The 14,179-nt window shown below is 33.6% G+C and overlaps 2 protein-coding genes across 2 annotated transcripts; both read left to right on the top strand.

Annotated features, from left to right (window-relative positions):
* Window positions 1-5,018: 5,018 nt before the first annotated feature.
* LOC107809619 (putative sarcosine oxidase) lies at window positions 5,019-6,545 on the top strand. The gene has a single exon (XM_016634278.2). It carries the CDS (start codon window positions 5,119-5,121, stop codon window positions 6,346-6,348), a length of 1,230 nt encoding a protein of 409 aa, XP_016489764.1. The 5' UTR covers window positions 5,019-5,118; the 3' UTR covers window positions 6,349-6,545.
* A 4,281-nt stretch (window positions 6,546-10,826) lies between these two features.
* On the top strand, window positions 10,827-13,923 carry LOC107809617 (serine/arginine-rich splicing factor RSZ22A). The gene is made up of 6 exons (XM_016634277.2): window positions 10,827-10,951; window positions 11,696-11,798; window positions 12,567-12,655; window positions 12,891-13,116; window positions 13,198-13,308; window positions 13,629-13,923. The coding sequence occupies exons 2-6, from the start codon at window positions 11,710-11,712 to the stop codon at window positions 13,663-13,665; spliced, it is 552 nt and encodes a 183-aa protein (XP_016489763.1). The 5' UTR covers window positions 10,827-10,951; window positions 11,696-11,709; the 3' UTR covers window positions 13,666-13,923.
* The last annotated feature ends 256 nt before the right edge of the window (window positions 13,924-14,179 follow it).

A 14,179-nucleotide genomic window follows, 5' to 3' on the forward strand; every position in this document is an offset into this window, starting at 1 on the left:
AAATCGCCCATTTAAAAGACATTCTTAGATGATCCACATTAGTACCTATTACCAACATGGGCAGAAACTTTGCAGCACTGAATTAGTTGTATGTAAATCTGGATCTTGATATTGTACTACTGACCATCTATTTACATTCTCCTGTTTGCTGCAAAATTTTAATGCTGTTAATCTCCCCGTTTATACTATACAAAATTTTATGTTAGGGCAACACCACTAGCAGTCCCAATGTAAATTGGCACCTCTCAAGTAGGATTAAATTGTTATAAATGTTCTCCTTTTGCAATTTTTGTATTTAAAAACTGAAAAGGGTCAAATCTGCCCCTTGACTATTTGATTTGGTGCAAAAATATCATCCGTCCACCTGTTGAGCCAAAAATGTCCCTACTGTTATCTTAGTGGTTCAATTATGCCCTTATTATTAACGGACTTATTTAAAAAATAAATTAATCCACGTGTCACCGTTCCATTAATCTAAATATAAATCCTTACCAAAATTTTTTAAAAAAAAAACACCAATAATCTGGGTTTTCATTATTGGGCCTGCCCCAAAAAAGGATCCGCCTCACTGCCAACTCCCTTTTTGTTCTCCAATCTCCATGAAATCGAATTAGAGGAGGAGATAATGAATTATTTTCTCAGACCCATTATATACCCATTTGATTTCATTAATGAATTTACTCTCATTTAATCAATTATTTCCTAAGTAAGGATCCGAAATTTTATTCCCATACGCATTTAATTTCATTCCCAAAATCAACATTTTCTTGCTTAAATTGTTACTTTTCTTGTTAAAATCGGTAGCGCCAATAAAACCCAGGTTTTGGTGGGTTTTTTTTTTTTTTTTTTTTTAGTAAGAATTTACATTTAGCCAATGAGATAGTGACATGTATATTAATTAATTTTTTTTCCAGATAAGTCCGTTAGAAATAAGGGCATTATTGAGCTACTAAAATAACGGTAGGGCTATTTTGGCTCAAAGGATGGACGGAAGACAATTTTGTACCAAATCGAATAGTTTAGGGACAATTTTGGCCCTTTTCCGTATTAAAAATGATCGTCGTTATTATATTGATGATCTAGTTACATTGTCTAGTCTGATACAAATTTTTACTATCCGTTCTATCCTATTTTATTTAACTTAGGGAAATGCTGACAGATCCAAAACTTAAGCTGCAGATGCTTCAAAACTCACGATTTAAATTATGCATGTGTATTTGGAAAATTATTCGGAAAAAAACATATATTTACACTTCATCCCTTATAGTAAAGGAGTAATGGGTACAATGGTATTAATTTAAAATCTTGGATTTTTTTTTTTCAAAGACCAAAGGAGGGAACTGGGGAAGTGACAGGCGCCAAGTAATGGAAGAAGATGGGGTAGGTAATGGAGTAAGATCCTAATGGGGGAGTTTGAATAGGTTTGAGCCAATGGTTAACCATAGTCAAGAGGGTGTTGAGACCAGGAAGTCTTAGGTTTATTTTTTTAAAAAGGTTTAACCATTCAGTATCCGGGATCCACTAGTCTGATTTATCCAGCTTCACGATTCGCATGCTCATATAAAGGGGTAAGAGTTATCTATTAGGGTTTCTCAATTTTCAGGGTTCGAACTCGAGATCTTTGATTAAAGATGGAAGAATCTCATCCATTCCACTAGAGCAGAGTGTGTACTTATTTCAACTTCTATGTTAATAATCTCCCTACAGGTGAATGTTATAAGTTGTTAATGGGCACCAATTAGTGGCGTGTAAATACGTTATAAAGTTTATCAGATTTAAGCACCCCCCTTTACATGAACAAAAAAAATGCATTGATAAATGAATGATGGAGCTCAACTTGTGAATAGAGCTGGATAAAAAATTGAAAGATTCGTCCGGTTCAATCAGAAAAATGTATCTTCAACGTATAAACTGGGATAGGTATTGTCTACTTCACTATAACGACATAAAACTTGGAAAGGGATTGATCTTGATTTAGAGTTTACCAATTTCATTGACTTTGAACATTGGAGTTCATTTCTCAAAAGATCACTGAATTAACGGAAACTGTTTATTCATCATACTTTGGGTATTGTAACTCAAAAGTCACTCAACACTTTTAGGGCTTTATTAAACATTATTTTTCATATTTTTTTTTCAGTCCAACTATTTAAAAAAAATCAAAAAACCCATTTAAATCATGACTCGATCGTTTCATGATCCGACCCATTTTCTCTTATTTCTGTCATAAAAAACGTAAATATTATTGCTATAGTGTATCATCTTGGTTCTCGATATAGTTGTACTGAATGTATATATTGGTTTAAGCAAAGAAATTGAAGTCAAAAGAGTACATTCATTGAAATAGTAACCTAATTGCAAAAAAAAAAAAAAAAAAAAAGGACATAAAACCAAACAAGAAAACAGAATCCACTATTGTAACAAACCGGAAAAGGAAAAGGATGTACTCGTGATTCATGTGAAAGACAGGAAAATCCTTGTTTCACGTGTTCTGTCAAATAAGGTTAAACAAAGAAAACACAAACGATACGTCTTGAACCATTTTGGCTGGAATCAAACTAAAGATTCCAATCCAATTTCTGTAGCATCAACAAAAATGGCTGATTTTCTTTTTCTTTTGTCTTTGTGCATATCTAACTAATCATTGCCACGTTTTCATGACTCGGACGATGGGATAATATTTAACTAAGAAGGTCTTTTATAATGGAGATATGTGGGTGTCGCCCCGTGGATGACAAGATGCGGGGAGCGATGTTCAGATGGTTCGGGCACGTGCAGAGGAAAAACCTTGATGTACCGGTGAGGAGGTGTGAACGGTTGGCCGTGGTGGGTACGAAAAGAGGTAGAGAGAGACCTAAGAAGTATTGGGGAGAGGTGATCAGACAGGACATGATTCGACTGCAGAGTTTCGAGGACATGACCCTTGATAGAAAGGCCTGGAGGTCAAGCATTAGAGTTGTAGGATAGGGGTAGTAGAACTTTCCTTACTTCATACCGGGGGTGAGGCGGGGTTGGATTAGAGTTGATCTTAGATGGCTTGCAGTTCATGTTGAACCCACACTTTTCTTGCTGTTTATCTTAGCCCTGGGCCTTAGACTCTGGTTACTGTTATTGCATGTCATTCATCTTTTGGTTTTTATGCTTCTTTAACTATTACGACTTCTACTGGAGTTACTAATGAATTCTTTTTTCTTTTTTTTCTTCTGAGCCGAGGGTCTATCGGAGATAGTCTCTCTGCCCTATCGGGGCAGGGGTAAAATCCGCATACATATTACCCTCCCCAGACCCCACTATGCGAGATTTTTACTGAGAAGTTGTTGTAAGGTCTTTTATAATGGGTAATGCGTATTCTAATATTTAGGTGGTTCTTTTTAAAATATAATAATAGGATTGCCATTACAGTGAAGGAGTTGCAATTAGAAAATATTATATAAAATGTTATTCTTAATTTGTACACATTTCTTTATGGAAAATCGAGCTAACGTCATGTTAAATATAAAGTAGATAAAAAGGTTTATTCTTCGGTTCCAAAAAAAATCTTTTAAAATCAGATTGAAAATATTAATATTTAACAATATGTCTAGAGCATGAAAAGTCAAATTTACCCGATAGGAAACTTATCCAGAGCATGAAAAGTCAAATTTAAACATCGCATAATTTATTATAATGTCTTAATCCTAAATTATTCCAAGACAAAAACTAGAACGAGCATTTAATTTTGATCATTTTTCAGTTGGATAGGCAACAGTCTTGGGTTGTGATTTATGAACATTGATAAACCATTATGCAGTAGATAAATTCAAACAAGTTATATAGCAAAAGCAAAGTATGTACTTAATTTGGCGTTTTTTTAATTTTAAAATGAATTCGATCTTTATCCCATGATTTGAAATAAAATATCTAAAATATTTTGGATTAAAGTGTACATGATGATTGATAACAATATGAACTCGAATTTGGTTGATATCTTATTGCAAGTTGTATTTGTTAAATAAGTTTAGTATCTATCCTTTTCTTCAAGTCTTTAATTAAGAAATTAATATTAACATATAATGACACAGCTTAAGTACATATATAGCGCTTTTTCTATATTTTAAAAATCATTTGTTTTATATGTCAATACATCAAATGAGTATAGTGAGTTCTCATCAATTTCAAATAGAAAATTTTATGTGTTAGGTTTTCATGTAACATCTTAGGCAATTCTCATATTTGTTAAAATACGATAGTGATGTATGATATATAAGGATGCATAAAAATGACACAACTTAGAAATCACACGCCTAAATTTAAAATAGATTAAGTTCTTGTGCGATGGTGGGGCAAATATCTGCGAGAGCGCTAAGCCCTTAATTAGGTATTTCTCTAGCACCAGGCATATACCATTTAACAAAACACGAAAAAATATATTTCATCCTTTCTAGTTTATGTAAATTTCTTTTTTTAGTCCCTTAAAAGAAAGACCCCTTTTTAAATTTGAAAATAATTTAACTTAAATTTCTTATTTTACCCCTAAAGACAAACTTTTAAGTCACAATTAAACAAAAAAAATTAAAAAATATTTCCTTCGTACAAACACACCCCACAAGTTTAAGAATTTTAAATTTTCCCTTAAGTTTCGTATCCATTCAACTTTATCATATATAAATATAAATTAAAACGAAAGTAGTACTTATTACAGATATTAATATGTGAATTCCTTTTAACCAAAAATAAAAAATAAAAAATCCAAATTTCAATAGACTTTTCTAGGTGCCTAGGCGACCTCAGTCAGATAAAGTAGTTTGCTAATTAGATAGTTCAATGGTGGCCCGCGCCAGAAACTATTTATATCTCGTAGTTGAAAATATGTATAAAATTTATATAATTTTTATATATAACATATATATATATATATATATACAAAAATATATTAATTTTATACATTTTTTCGGCTATTATTATTTTTACAGCGACCATACAACATTATTTTTTCCAAAATTTTCCAGTATTTGATATGCTATATGCGTAAATATTTAATCCTTCAGAAACATCATTCTCCTAGCTTACTTTACAACTCATAAACTCTCCCTTCTCACTCTCCAACAAACACAAACCAGAGCAAACAAACACACAAAAATGGAGAATTCCGTAGAAATTTTTGATGTAATAGTAATAGGAGCAGGCATAATGGGCAGCTGCACAGCATATCAAACATCAAAACTCAGCCAAAAAACACTTCTTTTAGAGCAATTCGATTTCTTGCACCATCGCGGTTCTTCACATGGCGAATCAAGAACAATACGTGCCACTTACCCCGAAGATTACTACCCGAAAATGGTTTTAAAATCCGAAACCCTCTGGAGAGAAGCCGAATCCGAAATCGGGTACAAAGTCTATTTCAAGACATCACAGTTTGACTTAGGTCCTTCTGATAACAAAGCTCTTCAATCAGTTATCTCTAGCTGTGAGAAAAATTCAATCCCCGTTCGCGTTCTTGATAATAAACAAGTGTTTGACGAATATGGTGGATTGATTCAGCTGCCAGAAAATTGGGTTGGTGTTGTTACAGAATATGGTGGTGTTATTAAACCTACAAAAGCTGTGTCTATGTTTCAAACACTTGCTGTTAAGAATGGAGCTTTTGTGAAAGATAATATGGAAGTAGTTGAAATCAAGAAAGTTGAAGGGGGTGTTTTGGTTAAAGTTAAAAGTGGTGAGGTGTTTTGGGGTAAAAAATGTGTGGTGACAGTTGGACCATGGATGAAAAAGTTAGTTAAAAGTGTAACAGGAATTGTACTTCCAATTCAACCTTTGGAAACAACAGTTATGTATTGGAAGATTAAAGAAGGGTTTGAGTCAAAATTCACTATTGAAAATGGTTTTCCAACTTTTGCGAGTTACGGAGAGCCATACATATATGGAACTCCGTCACTTGAGTTTCCGGGATTGATTAAAATCCCGGTGCATGGTGGGCGCCCGTGTGAGCCAACAGATCGAATATGGGCGCCTACATTGGTTCTGGATCCACTAAAACGGTGGATTCAGGAAAGATTTGGAGGTCTTGTCGACTCTACAAAATCGATCATAACGCAGTCGTGTATGTATTCTGTGACACCAGATGAGGATTTTGTGATTGATTTTCTTGGTGGGGAATTTGGGGAGGATGTAGTGATTGGTGGTGGATTTTCAGGGCATGGTTTTAAAATGGGACCAATTATTGGGAAAATATTAGCTGATCTTGTTATGGTTGGAGAAGCAAAAGATGTGGAGTTAATGCATTTTGGGATTAAGAGATTTGAGAAGAATCCTAAAGGAAATTTGAAGGAATTTGATGATCAAGTGAGTTCAGCTCATTCACTATCTTAAGTGTAGCATATGTTAATTTTTTTGTCTTTTCCATTGGTATTGTGGCTATTGTGCCTATGTGGTTTCTTATATCAAGTGATGGTCTGTCTTGATCTTTTATGTTTGGGAAATGTAAAGTGAAATATAGGTTTGAGATGTGACTCAAAAATTATCTATAGTATTAATAAAAAGAGTGCTTCTGCTTAGCATTTGATTGAGCAGCTGGTGCGCAATTTGTTTTTCTAATCTATTTCATCCCTCGTAAGCTTATTAGTTATCGAACCCTCACCAATCAGATGAACCAATTGAATACTAAGACTCCATTTCTAGTCTTTCTCCATTTTTAGTTATGGTCATTGTGATTCGCACGAGTCATAGTGCTTGATGGCAGGAATGGTTTATTTCCTCCCACCTAAACTAGGGAACCTGTAGCCGCTACTCTTTGAGTGTGCTATGGGTAAATTTCGTTCCAGTACAATAGCTCGCAAACTGTACTGGAAAGGTAAAATGCACTAGACAAGCGTCATACGACGAGCTCGACCGAAAAGTATGCGGAGGGTTTCGGGGGATCTTCCATTTGGGGATCTCCTGCTCAACCAACTCGGCCACCCTAGCGTGTCGAGATAGAACAGTCTTGTAACTCATTTCCTTGCTTTCTAAATATAGAAATTTCATTCAAAGTATTGATAATACCACAAATTAGATGCACTAATTCAAATAGAAATTTTTACACCCTATAGAAAACCTTAGTACCCTATTTATTTTAAATAAATACCATTTTAAAATATTACATCCTATAGATATCTTTTATACTTTATAGCCAAATATCTAATTATAGTTACATCCTACATTTAAGGCACCATATATGCTAAATAATATTTTTCTCTCTCCTTTTTAGTCTTTTCTCTCACATAATCACAATAAAATTGACTAACCACGTTCTCTCTCTTTTTGCATATACTTTACTCTTTCTCCCTCAACCCACGATTCATACCTCTCCTCCCACCCAAATTCTCTAGTTCTCCTCCATTATCACTCCATTACAATCGCCTAGGGTAAGTTTAATTTGTTGAAGCAATTGGTTCAACTGTAGCGACTCGATTCTGCTTGGCAGTGGTCGTTGAAGTAAGGTTCACAACTTTTGCGTAATTCATGGCTTCGTTTGTGGGATTTGAGGGCTGGGGATTGTTTGTAGTTGCTGTAGGAGGTTGGGCAGATGTGTTAAGGGGCTGACCAGCCGGAATTAATGGCTGGCCGCTGGCCGGCGAAGCCATCAGGCTGCTTCTTTCTCTAGATCGCCCAAATCGCCTATTTGTATTCAGTTGTATTCGAATGTATATTTCAGCTGTATTCACATGTATTCAGTAGCATTAATTTATATATTTTAGATGTATTAAAAAGTTATGCGTATTCTCTTGTATTCAGTTTTAATCAGTTGTATTTAACTATTTTATTCAGCAGAAGTTAGTTGTATTTTGTTGCATTAAAGAATTTTATTCAGTTGTATTCAGTTGTATTTTGTTGTATTCAAGTATTTTATTCAGATGAATTAAGTTCTATTTTGTATTCAACTGTATACAGTTCTACTCAACTGTATTATTCATATGTATTTCTCTTTATTCAGCTATAATCTTTATTATGTATCTTTCAAATACAGACTAATGAGGAATCGTTTTAGTTCGTTGAGTTAAATTAGGAGAATATCATGTGATTTGATTTCCTTAGTTCGTGGAGTTAAATTAGAAAAATATCATGTGATTTGATTTCCTTAGTTCGTGGAGTTAAATTAGGAGAATATCATGTGATTTGATTTCCTTCCGTTTTTAACCAGTTTAACCTTCTGTATTTAACGTTAATGCCGCTTGAATACAACTAAATACATGTCAAACTTAGCTGGAATTACAGTTTATACGCCTATTTTTTTGGTTGTATTAATGAATACAACAGCTTAAATACATTAAATACATTGTATAAAAACATAAAATGTATCTATAACACGTAATATAACAAAGGGTATCTATAAATGACTAATTAGACTTAAAAGATGATGCTTTATGAAAAATTCTCATTCAAATATCCAATCTCAATATCTTTTTCACGGTGATGAATATATAACAAATTTCGTACCTCACTGAGAAGAAGAAAATTAATTCTTTGAAAATCTTAAGTCTTTTCAATAATTTAGAATGACTTTGGATAGTCAATCGGAATTGGCAGTCATTCAGTCAATTTCAATGCTGCAAACATGTGAATAGGGAGATACAATTAATTGAGAAGTTTTATTTTGTATCTCATACAACTGACACTAGTTGTATGAGGCTCGTTTTTGTCTCACAAATTTGTGGACCCCAATCTTACACTTTTGGGTTCAGAGAAATCTGGGTCCATAAAACTGTGAGACAAAAAAGTTACCTCATACAACTAGTGTCAGTTGTATGAGACACAAAATAATATTTTCTCAATTAATGGTACCAAGTCAACATAGGACCACCATTCATTATAAAAAGTGAGTGAAATAAAAAAGTGGATTCTACCAAGCATGTAACAAAATAGACCCCCATTTTCCTATTTATAATAAAAAAAATTAAAATATCAGATAAGATTATCTAAAAAATAATGTTAAAGCACCCTATTTTTTGATGAACAATGTTTTTTTTCAAAAGTGCTTTGGACAGAATAAATTTGTGTTTGATTAATTAATTTGAAAAATACTTTGAAAAGTATTACTGTTTGAAGAAGCTTCTAAAAAGTGCTTTTGGGAAAAAAGGACTTTGTTCTCTTCTAGTAAAAGTACTTTTTCCGCTAAAAGCTTGGCCAAATATCTTAACTTTTTTTTAAAAAAACTTTTGGCTCAAAAAATATTTTTGGCCAAAAAATAACTTGGCCAAACATGCTATAATGCGAGTGCAAAAGATTTACTTATTAATAGATGAGAAGTTCATTTTCCGCTTGAAACCGATGACTTTGTTGGTCCTAGCTGGTATCACTCTTTTGGCAAAAACTTTATACAAAATATAATATACAATATTTTTATCACTCGTATTTCGTTCTTTTTTTGGCTCAATTATTTACAATAGGCAACCTTTTCTGGTTTCAGGTCACTATTTCGTGTCACGTATGTGTTGATCAACTTAACTCTTATATCAATAATTGTAAATAGGAGAGCTCAAACCAAAAAGAAAAAAAGGTGATATAATAGATGAAAGATCCTCTTTAATCCATAAATCATTACCATTTTCCTTTACAATCAAAGAGGAATACAATTAGTTTATTGCAAAATTAGGATCAGATTCAGCCAACAAAGAGCTTAAAGTAAGTAGTTTTCACTATAATTAGTTGTGTTTGACAACTGATATTAAATTTTCAAATGTAAAATAAGTGTTGGATGAGATGGTTTTCCACTTGAACTAAATTAATGCTGATATGGAATGTGTAAATATTCACATAAAATTGCGACCCGCGTTTATCAGAACACAATATTTTTAGCGCAGAACATAAAATTACGAGTAAAAAATTATTAAAGTTGCAACAAAAAGCATATATAATCCCAAAATCATAAAAATTCAATGAGTTCAATACTAAATATTTTAAAGGTTCAACTCATATAGCTTAAATCCTGAAGACCTCGACAAACTTCTAACATTACGTGGAGCCAAAATGCTGTAGATTCCAGTTGTAACTAAAGCTTAGTGGTTAAGTCTGGAATCAGATGCTAGAATTCATTGCAACAATCAAGATAGGATCAAATCAAATCCACTTCACTGGTCTTTTTTCTCTTTCGTTATACACTTTGAGAAATTTAGCTATAGTTCATATTGGCAAAGGTCGATCATGGGTATGTGCATGAGCTTCACGGAAAAAGGTCAGTCCCAATTTTTCACTTCTTTTACCTTCTTAGATTTACAAAATTATGTCAATCAGTTTTACGGTTAAAGTTTTCCCGCAACTAGTGTTTATATTTCTCTTCAATTAAAATCATTCATATTAATTATATATAAACAATCCTTTCATTATATTCCTCGCATAACTAATACGTGAACCATATGATCCCTGGTATTCACAGACTAGAAGTGAACTATAAGAGTATAAGATATGATTTTGCAAATGTAATTTTAGTTATTAGAGTTCTTTATAAGATACTAATAAAATAACACTCTTAAGCTATCTATAAATAAAATACAACAAATATTTGGTAGAAATGACACCAGGTAACAATTCCAGAGGGTTGCTATTTAAAAATTAGCTAGTGTATTCTAAATTTTAGTTTTTCAGTTCAAATTTTCAGGATACAAAGTCTTGAAGTTTAGATTTTAGTTCAAATTTTCAGGGCCAAATAAATATTTGCTAATCTCTAAATAGAAGCCCTAAAAATGGCTATTTATATACTTTGTGGTCATTTCCTCTATTTTGCAAACTTTATGTCCTAGGCCCAAATTTGGGGATCTGCTTTCTTGGGCTAACTGAGTAAGTCCAGCTTTCAAGCCCATTTCATATCCATTAGTCATCCAATTATTGACCCTAAAATATCTCTCTCTGTACATTCCCTATTCATATTCCTCACTTTCTCAGCAAATCGTGGTGGCCTAGGGTTTCTTTTTGTTGCAGTTCTTCACTAGGGTTTCAGGTTCCTCTCTCTCCTTTCTCATTCTTCACCTGTAGGTCTGTATACTTTGATCTGTTATTTAATATCGAAGTTATTACTTCTTCTCCTATCTTTAGATCTTTAATTCTGTGGTTCCGCGAATCATAATTTTATTAGAAATTTCGCAGAATTGAAAAAAAAGGTTTTAGTTTCATTTAATTTGATTATGTTACGGATATTCAGGATAGTATTTTATGATTTGTGTATGAAAATATAGTGTTTCATTGAACTCTTCAATTGATGTCTCTTATTGTGATTAATTTAAAATCTGTGTATAGTTTAAGCAGTTTTATAGGTAACTGTTTCTATTAAGAGCTTAATTTGTATACACCGTGTAAAGAAATTCCTATACTATCAGGTCACCCAAAAGGATATTTACAGGTGTAAAGAAAATCCTATACTATTCACCCAAATAGGTTACCTTACAAAAGATAAAAATGACCTGATAGTATAAAATTTCTGTATATAAGTTAAAACCTTTTAGTAAAATTGATCTGGTGAGCACTGTGACATGATATAGCAGGATAACCAGATTTCTACAGGTATTACTTAACCAGTGTATACAACTTAAATCCGTATAAGCATACTACAGTACTACCAAGAAAATAGAGTTGATAATACCTATTTGTTTGATTTTGGCAAATTTCTGACAGTATTCAATTTCTTAATTGCCTGATTAATTTGAGGTTTTATTCACGTTGCCTGAAATGGGTTTTTCTTTGATAGGTTACTATTCCGAGATGTCAAGAGTGTATGTTGGAAATCTTGATCCTAGGGTCACTGAAAGAGAACTAGAAGATGAATTCCGTGTCTTTGGAGTTATAAGGAGGTAAAGCAAATTATACACTGAATTCAGCATTTGTAATGCGTTGAATTTTTTTTGCATATTCTCCAAGATAGTTGAATTGAAGAGAGTAACTACCTCTTATGTATAGGATTTTTTTGTGCAATTTTAATTTGTTATTGGCTTTTGAATACTGCCTATACAGTAGAACAACTAAATATTTAGCTTACAAATACTACCTATTATAAGTGATTGCTAGTTATTCTTTCTTCATTGCTTGGATTGTTTGCACTAATAATCTAACATGGAGGAGCATTAAAGTCTTATTTTGTGATCAACTAAAAGGATATAATATTAGTCTAGTATCCTAGCGTGCTGAGTATACCTGTTTCCCTGAAACAGTATTTATATGTATGGAGGTTGTATTTTGCTAATTTTATAAGAAATGAGTGTAAAATACTTCGCAAGTACATTATTCCCTAATATTCATAAATAATTTATGAAGGAAGTTTCTAATGAAATGGGATGTCGTATAAAATCTTCATGCTTTTGTTGCTATTTGATGTGTTGAGTCTGTGCTGCGTACTCTTCTGAATAAAAAAACACTGATTAATGGATGTCAAAGAAAGTGATATGTTGAGATTTAAACCAAAGGGATTTGGCTTATTAATTCTAGATATTAAGAGCATTGGTTGCACTTCAGTATCACTAGAGGTTATTTCATTTATGGAATTTGACTCCTTATTTTTTCCGATCGTTCTTCTTGCTATAATGCTTTCTGATTAGCAATGCCAAAAATATAAATGCTTGCAGTGTTTGGGTTGCAAGACGCCCACCTGGTTATGCTTTTATTGACTTTGATGACCAAAGAGATGCACGGGACGCAATCAGGGAAATTGATGGTATGGTCCCTTACTCCTGCATATTGTTCAACCTTCTGAATGGGTTTATTTATCTTATTTATGGCCATGCAATTTTTAGCCTTTTCCGATGTTCAATCCCTTTTAATATATATTGTAGGTTGACAATCACTTCTATTTTTATGCTGTCGCTTTATACTATATATTCTGTAGTGTTCAGCAAATATGTCGGGAACTGATGCATTTGATGGTGTTCTCTTCCTTATACATTAAACAGGGAAGAATGGATGGAGGGTGGAGCTCTCGCACAATTCTAGAGGAGGAGGAGGAGGAGGAGGAGGCCGTGGAGGTGGTCGCGGTCGCTCTGGAGGCTCTGATTTGAAGTGCTACGAGTGCGGTGAGGCTGGTCATTTTGCTCGTGAGTGCAGAGGGCGTGGAGTGCCTGGAAAACGTAGAAGTCGCAGCCCTCCTAGATATCGGAGGAGTCCAAGTTATGGTCGCAGGTCAGAAGAAAACTTCATTTAAAATATACAGCAGGACATGCAAATTCGCTTTCCCCCCTCCTGATTTCCTTTTTGAAACAGGAGTTATAGTCCTCGTGGACGTTCACCCAGACGCCGAAGCCCATCGCCTCGTGGTCGTAGCTATAGCCGATCTCCTTACCGTGGACGAGATGAAGTTCCTTATTCCAACGGGTGAACTTACTAACTTGGGAATCTTTTATTGTGTCACCTCTCTTTATTGGATATTCTTTTCTTAATAGTGTGTAAATGTGGTTAAAGTTTGGTATTTAGATACTTGTGCATGTATATGTATTAGGATTTGTCTCTTGAATTGTTATTTATATTATTTCGTATCCATTTGGTCCATCATGCCTTAGTTCGTGTAGCATTGGTATTGTTTTGAATCGGGATGTTCGCTCTCATGCAATACAAACATGTTTTTTTATTTATTCTTTCGTATTGATAAAGAATGTTATCTTTTTTCCTTAGCTTCTCTTCTGCTTTGTATGCAGAAATGGCCTCAGGGACCGAATCAGAAGCAGGAGCTGAATGGAAGAGATGATTACTTGTCTCGATCAGGAGTTTTTGGATATGTGTTACTATGCTTGAGTTAGTCGCAGCTGTGTAAGTGAGGCCATGCCCTCAACTTAAACGGGTTTCAATTTCGTTTTATATTATAAGTGTGTTTTTTATTTTCTTAAACTTTTCCCATTTTAAGAACCATTATCTTAGGGACTTAGACCTTATGTATTTTATGGCATCTATTACTTTTAGAGAATGAAAACGTCTTATGAATGCTGCTAAAAATTTATTTTTGTTTTCTTTGTGTTGAGGTGTCTTCTGCTACTGCTTCGTTGGTTTTCTGCTCCCACACTCTGTGGTTTCGTTCTTCACTGCCCTGCTGTGGGATCTTCAATTTCAAAGATTGTGGATCCCAGCTAGCTACTACATCACTATGCTTCTGTTTGATTGAATCTCTGCGGCTATGACACGCCTCACCTCAAAGTGTAGTGGTAATTTAAGTAGATATTAAGGACGATGAATGGCATCACAGTCAAATGGC

The sequence above is a fragment of the Nicotiana tabacum genome, chromosome 5 (genome assembly GCF_000715075.1).
Source record: "Nicotiana tabacum cultivar K326 chromosome 5, ASM71507v2, whole genome shotgun sequence".
In the NCBI taxonomy this organism is placed as follows: Eukaryota; Viridiplantae; Streptophyta; class Magnoliopsida; order Solanales; family Solanaceae; genus Nicotiana; species Nicotiana tabacum.